Below are 12,042 nucleotides of genomic sequence, written 5' to 3'. Positions count from 1 at the left end.
GCTCTTCAATTTCTGTGTCAACAACAATCTGGTTTGAATCAGATCATCCAACACTTTAGTCTTATTTTTTGATTTGACCATTGCTGCTGTGGTTGTTGTTGTTGTTTGTTTAAAAACCATTTATTTACTAGTAAAATATATGATATATATATGTATATATATATAGCTGATCCAAAAGCTGATCCAAAGCTGATCCGAAGCTGGTTCAGAGCTGATCCAAAGCTGATGCCGAGCTGATCCAGAGCTGATCGAGAGATGATGATGATTAAAGATGTATAAAACTATCGAATCCTTTTCTATATCGTCCTTTATCAATATCATTATCTTTACTTATGAGAACAAATTCATATTTTTGCTTCCAGCATTCCTCACAAATTTTTATAAATTGCTTAAAAGTCATATCGCCTATAACATGATCATTGTAAATATGTTTAATATTCATTTCATCTTGTTTAAAAATTATAATCAAATTAGCGTTGTCACGTATTAAATGTTTTGGTATTTTTGTATAAGTTTGACATAGATAGAAGGAGTCTATGTGTTTGTGGCGACCCATACAGAAATAATCTCTTATTGCTGTTTGCTTATCACAGATTACGTCATCAAATATCATTATTGAGTGTGGTCTAGCCCTTTCTGGACTGACGACTTTTTCCTTGTCTGAAAACGTGAACATGTGTATCCCCTTAATTGGTTTAATCAATTTCATTAAATATTGATACTTTGGCTGATACAACGATTTTGAATAAATGTATATATTTTGAAATTTAAGTCAATTGGGACTTTCGATCAAACTTATCATTACGTTTGTCTTTCCACAATTAGATGGCCCCACAATTAGAGCACGTATCGAATTCGGTAACAATGGGCTATGTGTAATTTTTCCACTCCTATCCCCCTCACCACAAATTTGATCGACATTTCGAACTTTAATTTGTCTGGTTTGTTTTATAAATCTCATTTTGTTGTTGTTGTTGTTGTTGTTGTTGTTTTATTGGACAAATTTTTACAACTACTAATGAAAATACTATAAATATTTGAGTATATATTTCGTTTTTGTTTAATGTACGATTGTCATTGAAACAGAATAGTCATAAACAAAAAACAAAAAAAAAGGAAATGCAATAATGCGTATAAATTATAAACATAAATTAAATTCATATCAGTATCGAATTGGTAGTGGACTCGTTAACAACTTGATTAACAAACTACCAATTGAACTTCATTTGCCAGGATATCAATTTTGTGGACCAGGCACAAAACTTGCAGAGCGTTTGAAACGTGGAGACAAAGGGATTAATCCGCTAGATGCAGCGTGTCGAGAACACGATATTGCATATTCACAATTCAAAGACCTGAAAAATCGTCATCAAGCCGATGATATTTTAGGTGATAGAGCGTGGGAACGTTTTAAAGCAAAAGATAGCGGTCTAAAAGAACGTTCTGCTGCTTGGTTTGTGACTAACGCTATGAAAACAAAAGTTAAATTCGGTCTAGGTATGTCTAAAAACAAATCTAATCGACGTCAACGTAAGAGGAAACCAGCTAGTAATAAAAAAAAACAACGTCGACGTCATCGACAAACAAGAAAAAAATCATTCGCAAGCATTGTGAGTCAAACGAAGCGAATTTTGAAACGAAGAAATCCTACGAGTATCGATGAAGCAATTCAGATATCTCAACAATCAATCCCACCTAGTTTTCATCGAAGACAACGAGGACAACGAGGACGAAGACGAGGTCTAGCGAATAATATCTCCAATATTCCGAGGGTGATACCATTACCAAAAATTGGAGGATTCCTACCGTTGATACCAATATTGACTGCACTTGGTGCAGTTGGTGGTCTTGCTAGTGGTGGATCTGCTGTTGCTAAAGCAATAAACGCTGTCAAAAATGGTAAAGAACAATTAGCCGAAGCGACACGTCATAACCGCTATATGGAATCAATTGCGATGGGAAAAGGACTTTTCTTGAAACCTTATAAGAAAGGATATGGACTATTTTATAAGCCATATTCAGCAAAAAACTAATAAATATGCTACCCAAACAAGCACTTACCGATATTGATTTAATTGATTTTGGTAAACAGCATTTTAGACACTTTCGTGGTGTTTTTATGCGTGATCGTCTCCCCAAGAAACCATGGACCAACGAATGTGGGATAATTAATTTAGATAACGAAAGCGGTAGTGGTACGCATTGGGTAGCATATTTCAAGAATAGAAATTATAAAGAATACTAGGATAGTTTTGGTGATTTGCAACCGCCCATTGAAATTGTGAAATATTTAAAACCACCCATTGAATATAACTATAGAAATGAACAAAAATTCAATACATATAACTGGGTGACTTTTGTATACTCTTGCGTATAAATTTGATGTAATTTCGATTTAAATAAGTACATTGTTCCAACTTGCTTATTTTTTTTATACAAGCAATCTCGAAAATCGTTAATAGTTAATTTTGAGGTCACACTCGCCTTTACTCCTTTAATTTTTTTGATCTCCGTTGTTTCAGCATTATTTATATTAGAGACTTGTATTGAATACATTTTAGCTCTGAGTCCAATAAATTCTTTTATTATATCCCCCCTGCACTCATCTTTCATCATACCTAATTTTTTTTTGTTTATCAATGGTAATTTAAAAACATTATCCTTATCATATTCTGAAGTATCGAAATGCTGATCAATTTCAAAACGAATGTCATCATAAAAATCTATAGTCTTAATATCATAGATAAAAGAATCAGTATCCATATACATTAAATTTATATTTTCTTGATATTTCGGCTTCATTTAGTCATAGTGAAAATTGTACATTTTAAATTTTGATAATTCTAGAACGGTGAAGCCAATGTAGACAGGCTTATCATAGACAACATGCACTTTTTTCATTTGAATTGCAAAGAAATCATCCGCCAATTGCAATATATTCTTAAAATTAAATTTTGAGATAAGTGCTCTAGCTCCCAATTTTTTACCATCACTCTCCCACCTGGACACTAATCTAATTGATTTTCTCTTGTCGACATTCTCCATTGTCTTCCCATAGACTGCATTGTTTAGCAGTTTGAAAAAATTCTTTTCAAAATCATTAACAGCCAATGTTCTGTGATGATTGTTACAATCAATATATTTTTTAAGCCAATCAGATTGTTCAAATTGTAATATTCGATGAATTTTCTTTAAAATCAGTCCATGTCGAAGACATTGCTGCAAATTTCTATAGTGAATTATATAATTATATTTGTTTGTCAAGTCTGCAATCAATTTTGATTGTTGCATATTTTCATTTTTTTTGTTCTGCGAACAAAATGGTAAATCATTGTGCTGGCTGTGTAAGTTTTCAGTGTATTCCAAATCGACCTCTAAAATATAACCAATTGGTTGATCATCTACGCACGTGTTTAAATCAAAATTTTCAAAAATTCCCTCTTCTGTTTCTTCTAGCCATTTAAAATTTTTATACGGAATAGCTTGTGACATAGCATACCCATATAAATTATTAACATCTAAGTATACAATATAATTTGATTCTTTCTCACAGTCGTAATCGTTATTTAGATATTTGTTATTTGCAATAGAATGACGTTTACTACATTGAACAAGACCACCTCTAATACCTTTCATTATAAAATTATACATATCAATATCTGTGAGTAGTTCTAATTCAATTTTAGTTGTCTTCAACATAGCATCCCACGATAGACCAGGAGTTGTATAATATTGACAAGGATCTAAATTATAGATTTTTTTACATACTGTTCTAAAATTCTCAAAAACATCACATAGCAACAGCACATCTACCTTCAAATATAATAATAAATAATCTAATAAATTTGTGCACTCGAAGGCATTCCAAACGTTTTGAGCGTGCTGATAACTCTCTTCAGAACAGTGTCTATCAGTTAATTGGTTATAAAAATTTTCACGCAACGGTAATTGTGTATCTGACAAGCGTTCAACTGAATTTAAATAGCTATACGGAAATATGCCTTTACGTTTAACCATTTGAAATTTGTTCGGGTCCGTGAAAAATGACTTTATTGTGGTTAGATTTTCTTCTTTTAAATAACTGGCTAAGCTGTCTAAACTGGAAGGCATAAATCTAAATGAATCTAAAAATCGAAGTTCTAACGTTTCATTGGGATTTATATAAATTTTCTTTGAGATCGAAATATAAAACTCTTTGTTTAGCGGAATTATAGAAATATCACCGAGAGATTATGGAAAAATATTGGGAAAAATTTTGCTAATTTATAGTTTAAATTGCAATTATTATGTGCTACACCTCTATATTTGCCTGTTAAGTGACAATGGTCTAGAACTCTTTTAGATTGTTCAGTTAATATATTACCACATATACTACAATTTTGTTCTAAGTCAATTACTTTTTGTTGCTCCATTGATAGCGGATATAAGGGTATCGTTACATTTAAGTGATTTTGATATAACACTAAACAATCATTATATATGCTCTCAACAAAATGTGTTGCACAATCTTCACCATAATATATTCGATATATATCCAAACTATTGTCAAATGAACACTTTATATAATAACTATATGCATACGGTATGTGCTTTTGAATCAAATTTATGTTATCCGAAGTTTTCAGATTCATCCCTTCTAAAATACACTCAAAATCAGCATATGCTACAAAAGGAACATCTAATTGATTTTTAAAATTTTTAAATCTTAAAGTCGCCGTTTCATTTGTAGGCATCTCAGTTATAATTCTATTACACTCCATAATATGTCGTTCCAGTTTGTCGCTATCGTAGAAATGTAGAAAACAGCCATTGCATAGATGAATCTTCCTCGTACTTTTCGTTATTTGTTTGCGAAGTAATCTAATGGAGAATCAAAGAAATAAATATAATTTTTTTTATTTTTTAATTTTCTAATTTAATACTTACTTGGAAATATTTTTAATCCAAGCATAGTGATATTTGTCATCCTTCTCGAGAAGTAGTAGATATATAGTGTGTAAAACGTTGTCAGTTTTATTATTAGTTAAATAATATGGACCGATAATTGTCTTTTCATCGCTGTCTACACCCAACACAGTTATACTAATTTCAGGATTATTTTCTTCAAATATTTTTATGCTGTCGACCGGTGTGGGGAATTTTAATCCACTAAAATTTAATGATTTATTATTTATATTTATTATATCCGATCCAATGTTGTAAATGCCTTTACGTTTATATTGATTGGGTAGATTCTTATTACAAGGTAATTTCACAAAAGCCGATATTAATGCCCATTTAAAACAATATTCGTCTCTATTTTGCACGTTGATGCAGGCTTTTCTGTTTACTATTTCTCTTGGTAAACCAATGAAATTCGAGCCCTTTATTAGCTGATATTTATTTATATTAACTTCTAAATGAACTATTTCAATTAGGGACCAACCACTGTCTCGTTCTTGAAACTCGCTCATCTCACTTTTTATATAGTCATTTAAATTTTTGATTATTTCATTTAGATTTTCAGTCTGACTCATTGTTTGATTTAAGACTTGCATTTTTGTTTGAAATGACTTTAGATTGATTTCACAATGATCTTCACTCTCTTTAATCAAAACATAATTACAGAATTGTTCAAAATTAAATTTGATATTGACGTGTTTTTTTTGAGCTTCTTGGAGTAGAGTGATCACTTGTTCTTTGATTGATTGTTGAAATAAATTGATATCCAAGCATTCTTTATTTGGATTTGTGATTATATAAGTTTCAATACGATTCCGAAATGCACTTCTTATACACCGCAAGTTATCACTTATTTGCGCACCAGATAATTGTTTATGCAAGTTGGTGCGTAAGTGATGCGACCAACTAATTTTAGCAACATTTAGATTACAGACATCACAATATCGTATTTCACTAGCGACAGGATTTGTGTTACTAGGCCCAGGATTGTTATTGTTATGTAAAGCATCACCCATTTTTGTTTTTGTTTTGTTTTGTTTTAAATATTTATAAAAAAAGTTTATTTTATTTTTTTCTTATTCGTTACAAAAATTTAAAATATAATTATCTCCTTCTGATTTAAGTTTGACTAGCTTGTAGCCCCCCGTCGCCATGTGCTCCACAGCTTGCGATGACAGAGTACTAAAGCGTTCTGGTAAGAACACCACAAAATCTTCAAATGTGAGCATAATTTTAGCACCGAAGCGTGTCTGCTTCACTTCAGCGTTCTTTATCACAATCGGTGTGTCAAACGGGAGAGCCTTAACACTCTTTATTGGGGGCAGAGAGACGGCCCCAAGCTCGTTAAACTGTTCTCCAAAGTCAGACATATTTGCTGCTGCTGCTGCTGCTGCTTATAATGCTGATGATGAAGGACTCTTCAAATAGTGTAAGTGAGTTCTTGCTCTGAATTTGACTTCTGCTTTCTGAATTACCCCAGTACTATACATCTCATATTTATACCAGTTTGCGAGACGAAAAAAATCTGAAAAGAAAGAGAGATAAAATACTTATGTAGTACATTTCAATAAAATAAATACATGTGGAAAGCGATAACAGCAATATATATATATACACACAACAATGTTTCACGATAACAATATATACATACATAACTTTTAAAACGAGAGTGAGAGAACAAGTGGGAGGGCGGAGTGGACGCTATCGCAAACGAGAGTGAGAGTCCGAGGACAAGCGGGAGGGAAAGTGGAAGGGGGAGGGGGAGGGGGAGGGGGAGGGGGAGGGGGAGGGGGAGGGGGAGGGGGAGGGGGAGGGGGAGGGGGAGGGGGAGGGGGAGGGGGAGGGGGAGGGGGAGGGGGAGGGGGAGGGGGAGGGGGAGTGGGAGGGGAAGTGGGAGGGGGAGTGAGCGCAACCCCCCAGAGGGTCAAGCACCAGGACAAGCGGGAGGACAAGCGGGAGGACAAGCGGGAGGGGAACTGGGAGGGGGAGTGGGAGGGGGATTGAGCGCGGCCCTAGCAACTTCCACAACAACAACTTACGCAAGCGATAAGCGCCCCCGCACCAGCGAAACAGTGAGTCAGAACATACAATACAAATTTATCCAGAGCATACAAATACACCACCGTTTTATCCAGAACATACAAATACACCCTACTAAGGTTCTGTTCGAACTCAATCCTAAGTAACGATCCTTGCCGTCACGATCGAAGTTTCAAGGAGTACTTTTTCACTGCCGACAACTGGAGCGGATGCATCGTTTGCTAATTTTAGGTTTAGCGATTCACTTTTAATGTTTTCGAATATCTCCTTTTGAAAGCACATGTGCGATGTTGCACCTGAATCGAGACACGACTGTCCTTCGTCTGCAAACACCTGCATGGCGACCGCACTGTTACTTTTCGGTTCGCCGTTGCATTCACTCTCTTTTTGATTGCCTCCCTTACAATCTTTGGCCCTGTGCCCTATTTTCTCGCAATTGAAGCACTTGAATTTAAAGTTTGTATTGGCATTTGGAGGGAATTTATAATTTTTCCGCGTAAACATGGCATCGTGATCCAATTCAATGTTGTTCCTTTTACGCGCCTCATATTCTTCCATCATTTTGGTTTTCAACACTTCTGGTTCAGGTATATTGTCCTGTGTTTCAATGGCGACTCTAAAGTGTTCGTATTCCTCAGGAACACTGTACAGCAGCTGGATCGTCACGAGATCATCCATTACTTGCATGTCCATTTCACGATTTGTCAAGATTGACAAAAACCTTTGCAAGGGACTGTGCATATCGTCTCCATTTTTCATTTTTTGCAATATAAGCGATTTCAACAAATGTGCCTTATGCGCTGGACCTTTTGACTGGTATATGCTTTCTAGTTTTTCCCATAACTGTCTCGATGATTCGCAGTTCTTTACCTGCCTCAACTCAGATGAAGAAATGGATAGAACATTTATGTCCCACTCCAAGGCTTTTTCTTGGGAATCTGTTGGCCCACTAGACTGACCACTCACGTATTTCCACACATCGTTCTTAATTAAAAGAGCTAGGATTTGTATTTTCCACGTATCATAATTTTCCCTTCCGAGGGGATCTATTTTAATGTTTGCGAAACTCATTTTTTATTTGTGTCCTACGATTTTTTCTGTTTCATTGTTCCCGAAAGTTGTTGTTGCGTCTTTATCCGTCTTTGCCTCTTTCTATTCTTCGTTGTTGCAAATTATTGTTAAATAAATTTTCAGTTTCGTTTTTCTGATACAATCAATTTGGTGTTTCACAAATTATCCACTTTATTTTTACTTGCGCTTAAACGCGCAGCTTAAGCGTTCTGGGATCATAACCTGATGTAAATCAGACGAGGGATCGAATAGTAAGATTATAATATATATATACTTTATTCAGTAATACACGCGACACAACCGCTGGTGGCAAAGACTTAGAGAACTACACGATTAGGGATGAGTACAATGAGTTCTTATCGATGTATGTAATCTTAAATTTGGTATATTTTAACAATATCAAAGTAGACAGAAATCCTACGCAGGAGAAAATGAAATGAAGTTGCCTAGGCAATCTATAGAAAAAGCTTCAAAGCCCAACGTATTCGGAGTCATCAATAATTACGAAGAACGTAAAGAAGTTACCTTGCACATAACCGGTTTCTTCAAACATGGAAAACAAATTACTGCAAGATATAATGTTAGCGATTTATTCACCAATGGAATTCTTGACTTAGGTCAGTTCTTCCAAAGGCTTGAAAAGCAAGCCTGTATATATTAAATCAGCCAATTAAAATTGGCACCGTGGGAAAAAATCTTTGAACAAGTTTCAATAGATGATTTTAAAAAAATGGGCGAAAAGACACTGAAATCATTGAGAGTAGCGCTACTCAACCCGGTGACCGTAATCTATATTTCACAACGATCCAGTACAAGGAGGTCACAGTGGCATAACTAAAACCTTGGCCAAGGTCAAAAGAGATTATTATTGGAAAGGTTTGACCCGATATATTACCAAATACATAAAAAAATGTCAAAAATGCCAAAAATCAAAAGTGAAAACACATAAAAAGACTCCTGTGACAATCACAGACATTCTAATAAATGCTTTCGACAAAGGGATAGTAGACACAATTGGTCCACTACCAAAATCAGATAATAGTAACGAATATGCAGTCACACTTATATGTGATTTAACAAAATATTTAATTGTCATTTCAATTGCCAATAAAAGTACAAGCACTGTCGCAAAAGCTATTTTAGAATCTTTTATATTAAGGTATGGTCCAATGAAGACGTTCATTTTGGACATGGGATCCGAATATACAAATTCAATTTTAAACGACTTGTGCAAATATTTAAAAATTAAAAATATAACATCCACCACCACCAGACAGTTGGAACAGTAGAGAGAAGTCACAGAGTCCTGAACGGTTGCAGTCTTTAATAACCTCTCATCATTTGGCGCATAATGCCATCTCTATCTTATGTAACAGAAATCCTATATATATATATACTTTTTTTCGTTTCTGGCAACGCTGCTACGACGGCGTCTTTTTGTGAAATTCGTATCAAAGAGGCTTCGCAACTGGCAAGAATAAAAATTACATACAGTCCACACATCCAAGTCGTTTATATTTCTAACCATATTGCTGGTCCATCGTTCCGGATTTTTGGAAAGTTTTGGAGTGCTTTGATGCTCATTGTAATTGTTTGCAATGGAACAATTAAAATCATTAGTGAAAAGACTTAAGTCCAACATAACACGTGTCTTGGCATGGGCTGAACAAACGGAGATAGCTACACACACAGAGATCGTCACACGGATAGAGCTTCTAAATGAAGTTTGGATGGAGTTCAACCAGTTTAGCGATTGCATTGCGCTTCACGAGGAAGTGGAAGGCTATGTCGATCCGGAGATCGACAATGCGGTCTACGAAGAAAAATACCTAAGGGCAAGCGCTATTCTCAAGGAAAGGAGTAATGATCTACAACCGGGGACATCTACAAGCAGTGCGAGTGGCAGCAACGGGCTACATTCAAACAATGATGCAATCTTGAACTTGCTGCAACAAAACCAACAACTATTGGAGCGACTTGCTGTAAGTCAGAGCATACCGAACAGGCCTGATCATGTTGGTGATGACGTCACATTAGCGAGTTCTCGGAACTCGGTACTCATAGCGAATTCAAATCTGAGCGAATTGCCTAAAATTCAAATCAAACGGTTCTTTGGCAACTATACAGAGGGACCATCCTTTCAAGACATATATGAAAGCACAATTTATAACAAACGGCATTTGTCCAACACCCAGAAGTTCCATCACTTAAAAACACTTCTCGTTGATGAAGCTGCCAACTTGGTTCGACACTTGGCAATTACGGGCACGGCTTACAACGCTGCATGGGAACGTCTTAAGGAAAGATACAATCGTCCATGGCACATTGTAAACTCGTTTTTGGAACAGTTTATGAGCCTGCCAGCAACTACAAGGATCGATGCAACTGTTCTACGGAAGGTTTCGGACGGAGCAAACGAAATTATTCGTGGATTGGATATGGTGAATCAGACCGGACGCGATTGTTGGATCATCTATCTAGCCCTAGAGAAACTTGACGCTGACACACGGCGCAGGTGGATTGAGCGCAGCATGGAGACAGATTCACCCACTCTAGAGGAGCTCTTCAAGTTTCTCGGTTTTCGCTGCGAGGAACTGGAGCTGAGTAAAAGGGAGCTTGCGACTGGAAGCAATTCAACAAAACATCCTGAAAAACGAAAAAGGATCACACAATCGATGGTTGCGGTTGAAAGTGGTGGCTGCACCAAATGTAGTTCTACAGAACACACTCTATATGGCTGTCAGCCGTTTCTGGATATGTCTGGACTGCAGAGGCGATCATTTGTGAAAGAGAAATCACTATGCTACAACTGCTTGCGACCTGGTCATGGGGTCAACAGGTGCAAGTCAACATACAAGTAATCACCCTCTTCTTCATATGCAACCGAATCCACAGGCTAGTGGGAATCTTGCCCAGATAGCGGAGGGTGACGAGCAAAACTTAAGCGCGTCTAACACAAACTCAGTGACACTCAGTCATTTGGCCCAAGGAGCGGGCACCCCAAAGATTGTATGAGCACATGGCACTGCAAAATCTACACATCTAACGGAATTCAAACGAAGCATATTACCAACTGCTATGGTGTATGTTAAAAACGCAAAAGGTGACCACGTAACATCCCGTCTTCTATTAGACACAGGATCAGAGCTGTCTTATGTATCTGAGCGTTGCATGCAAGCTCTCGGATTGACACGGTCGGCATCACCCATTTTGGTTACAGGAATCTCTTCGGTAAAAGCAGACACGACAAGGGGATGCAGCACGCTGCAAATTAAGTCTCGCATATCCGATGATCGTTTGGTTGTCTATGCCCACGTGCTAGGCAGAATCACCTCATCTCTGGAACGCCAAAATATCGACGCATCGACACTCGAGGAATTTAAGGATCTGCAGCTGGCGGATACACATATATACTATTTGTTCACAGCTGAGAATTGTTTATAAGAAATTGTTTACGACTTGGGTAAGGCGGCTGGGCGCTCGAGCTGGAAGGCGCTCTCAGCTAAGAATTGTATATAAAGAGTTTGTTTATAAATTGGGTAAGGATTGGGATCATGAGCTGGATAACTTGCACACAACATAGCGAAGTATTTGGATTGTACTCGTTGAGTACAAATAATTTTTATAAACAAAAGCTAAGATTGAAGGATAAAGAACCGGTTTATATCAAGAACTACAGAAGTCCCCACAGTCAAAAAGCAAAAGTCCAAGCCCAGGTACAAAAATTAATAAAAGATAAAATTGTGGAACCATCTGTATCTGCATATAACAGCCCACTCTTATTGGTTCCGAAAAAGTCCATCCTGGACTCAGATAAAAATAAATGGCGATTAGTAATTGACTATCGTCAGATCAATAAAAAACTATTGTCTGATAAGTTCTGATAACTACCTAGAATTAATGACGTTTTAGACCAACTAGGTAGAGCAAAATATTTTTCTTGCCTCGACCTTATGTCAGGATTTCACTAAATCGAGCTTGAAAAAAGCT

General features: G+C 36.4%; 2 protein-coding genes and 1 long non-coding RNA gene across 3 annotated transcripts; 1 reads left to right on the top strand and 2 right to left on the bottom strand.

Moving 5' to 3' along the window:
• Positions 1-4,494: 4,494 nt before the first annotated feature.
• On the bottom strand, positions 4,495-6,474 carry LOC139354259 (uncharacterized). Its single transcript, XR_011605404.1, has 2 exons — positions 4,927-6,474; positions 4,495-4,860 (listed from the first exon to the last, which is right to left on the bottom strand). It is a non-coding gene; the product is annotated as an uncharacterized lncRNA (long non-coding RNA).
• A 645-nt stretch (positions 6,475-7,119) lies between these two features.
• Positions 7,120-7,674, bottom strand: LOC139354404 (uncharacterized). The gene has a single exon (XM_070998632.1). It carries the CDS (start codon positions 7,672-7,674, stop codon positions 7,120-7,122), a length of 555 nt encoding a protein of 184 aa, XP_070854733.1.
• A 2,108-nt stretch (positions 7,675-9,782) lies between these two features.
• Positions 9,783-10,913, top strand: LOC139354403 (uncharacterized). Its single transcript, XM_070998631.1, has one exon. The coding sequence runs from the start codon at positions 9,783-9,785 to the stop codon at positions 10,911-10,913; it is 1,131 nt and encodes a 376-aa protein (XP_070854732.1).
• The last annotated feature ends 1,129 nt before the right edge of the window (positions 10,914-12,042 follow it).

This window comes from Drosophila suzukii (assembly GCF_043229965.1).
Source record: "Drosophila suzukii chromosome 2 unlocalized genomic scaffold, CBGP_Dsuzu_IsoJpt1.0 scf_2c, whole genome shotgun sequence".
Classification (NCBI taxonomy): domain Eukaryota; kingdom Metazoa; phylum Arthropoda; class Insecta; order Diptera; family Drosophilidae; genus Drosophila; species Drosophila suzukii.
This window is presented reverse-complemented; position numbering and strand designations above follow the sequence as displayed.

Bases quoted from the DNA above. Each gene is read 5' to 3' on its own strand.
- LOC139354404 (XM_070998632.1), bottom strand. From the start codon at position 7,674: ATGGACATGCAAGTAATGGATGATCTCGTGACGATCCAGCTGCTGTAC.
- LOC139354403 (XM_070998631.1), top strand. From the start codon at position 9,783: ATGGAGTTCAACCAGTTTAGCGATTGCATTGCGCTTCACGAGGAAGTG.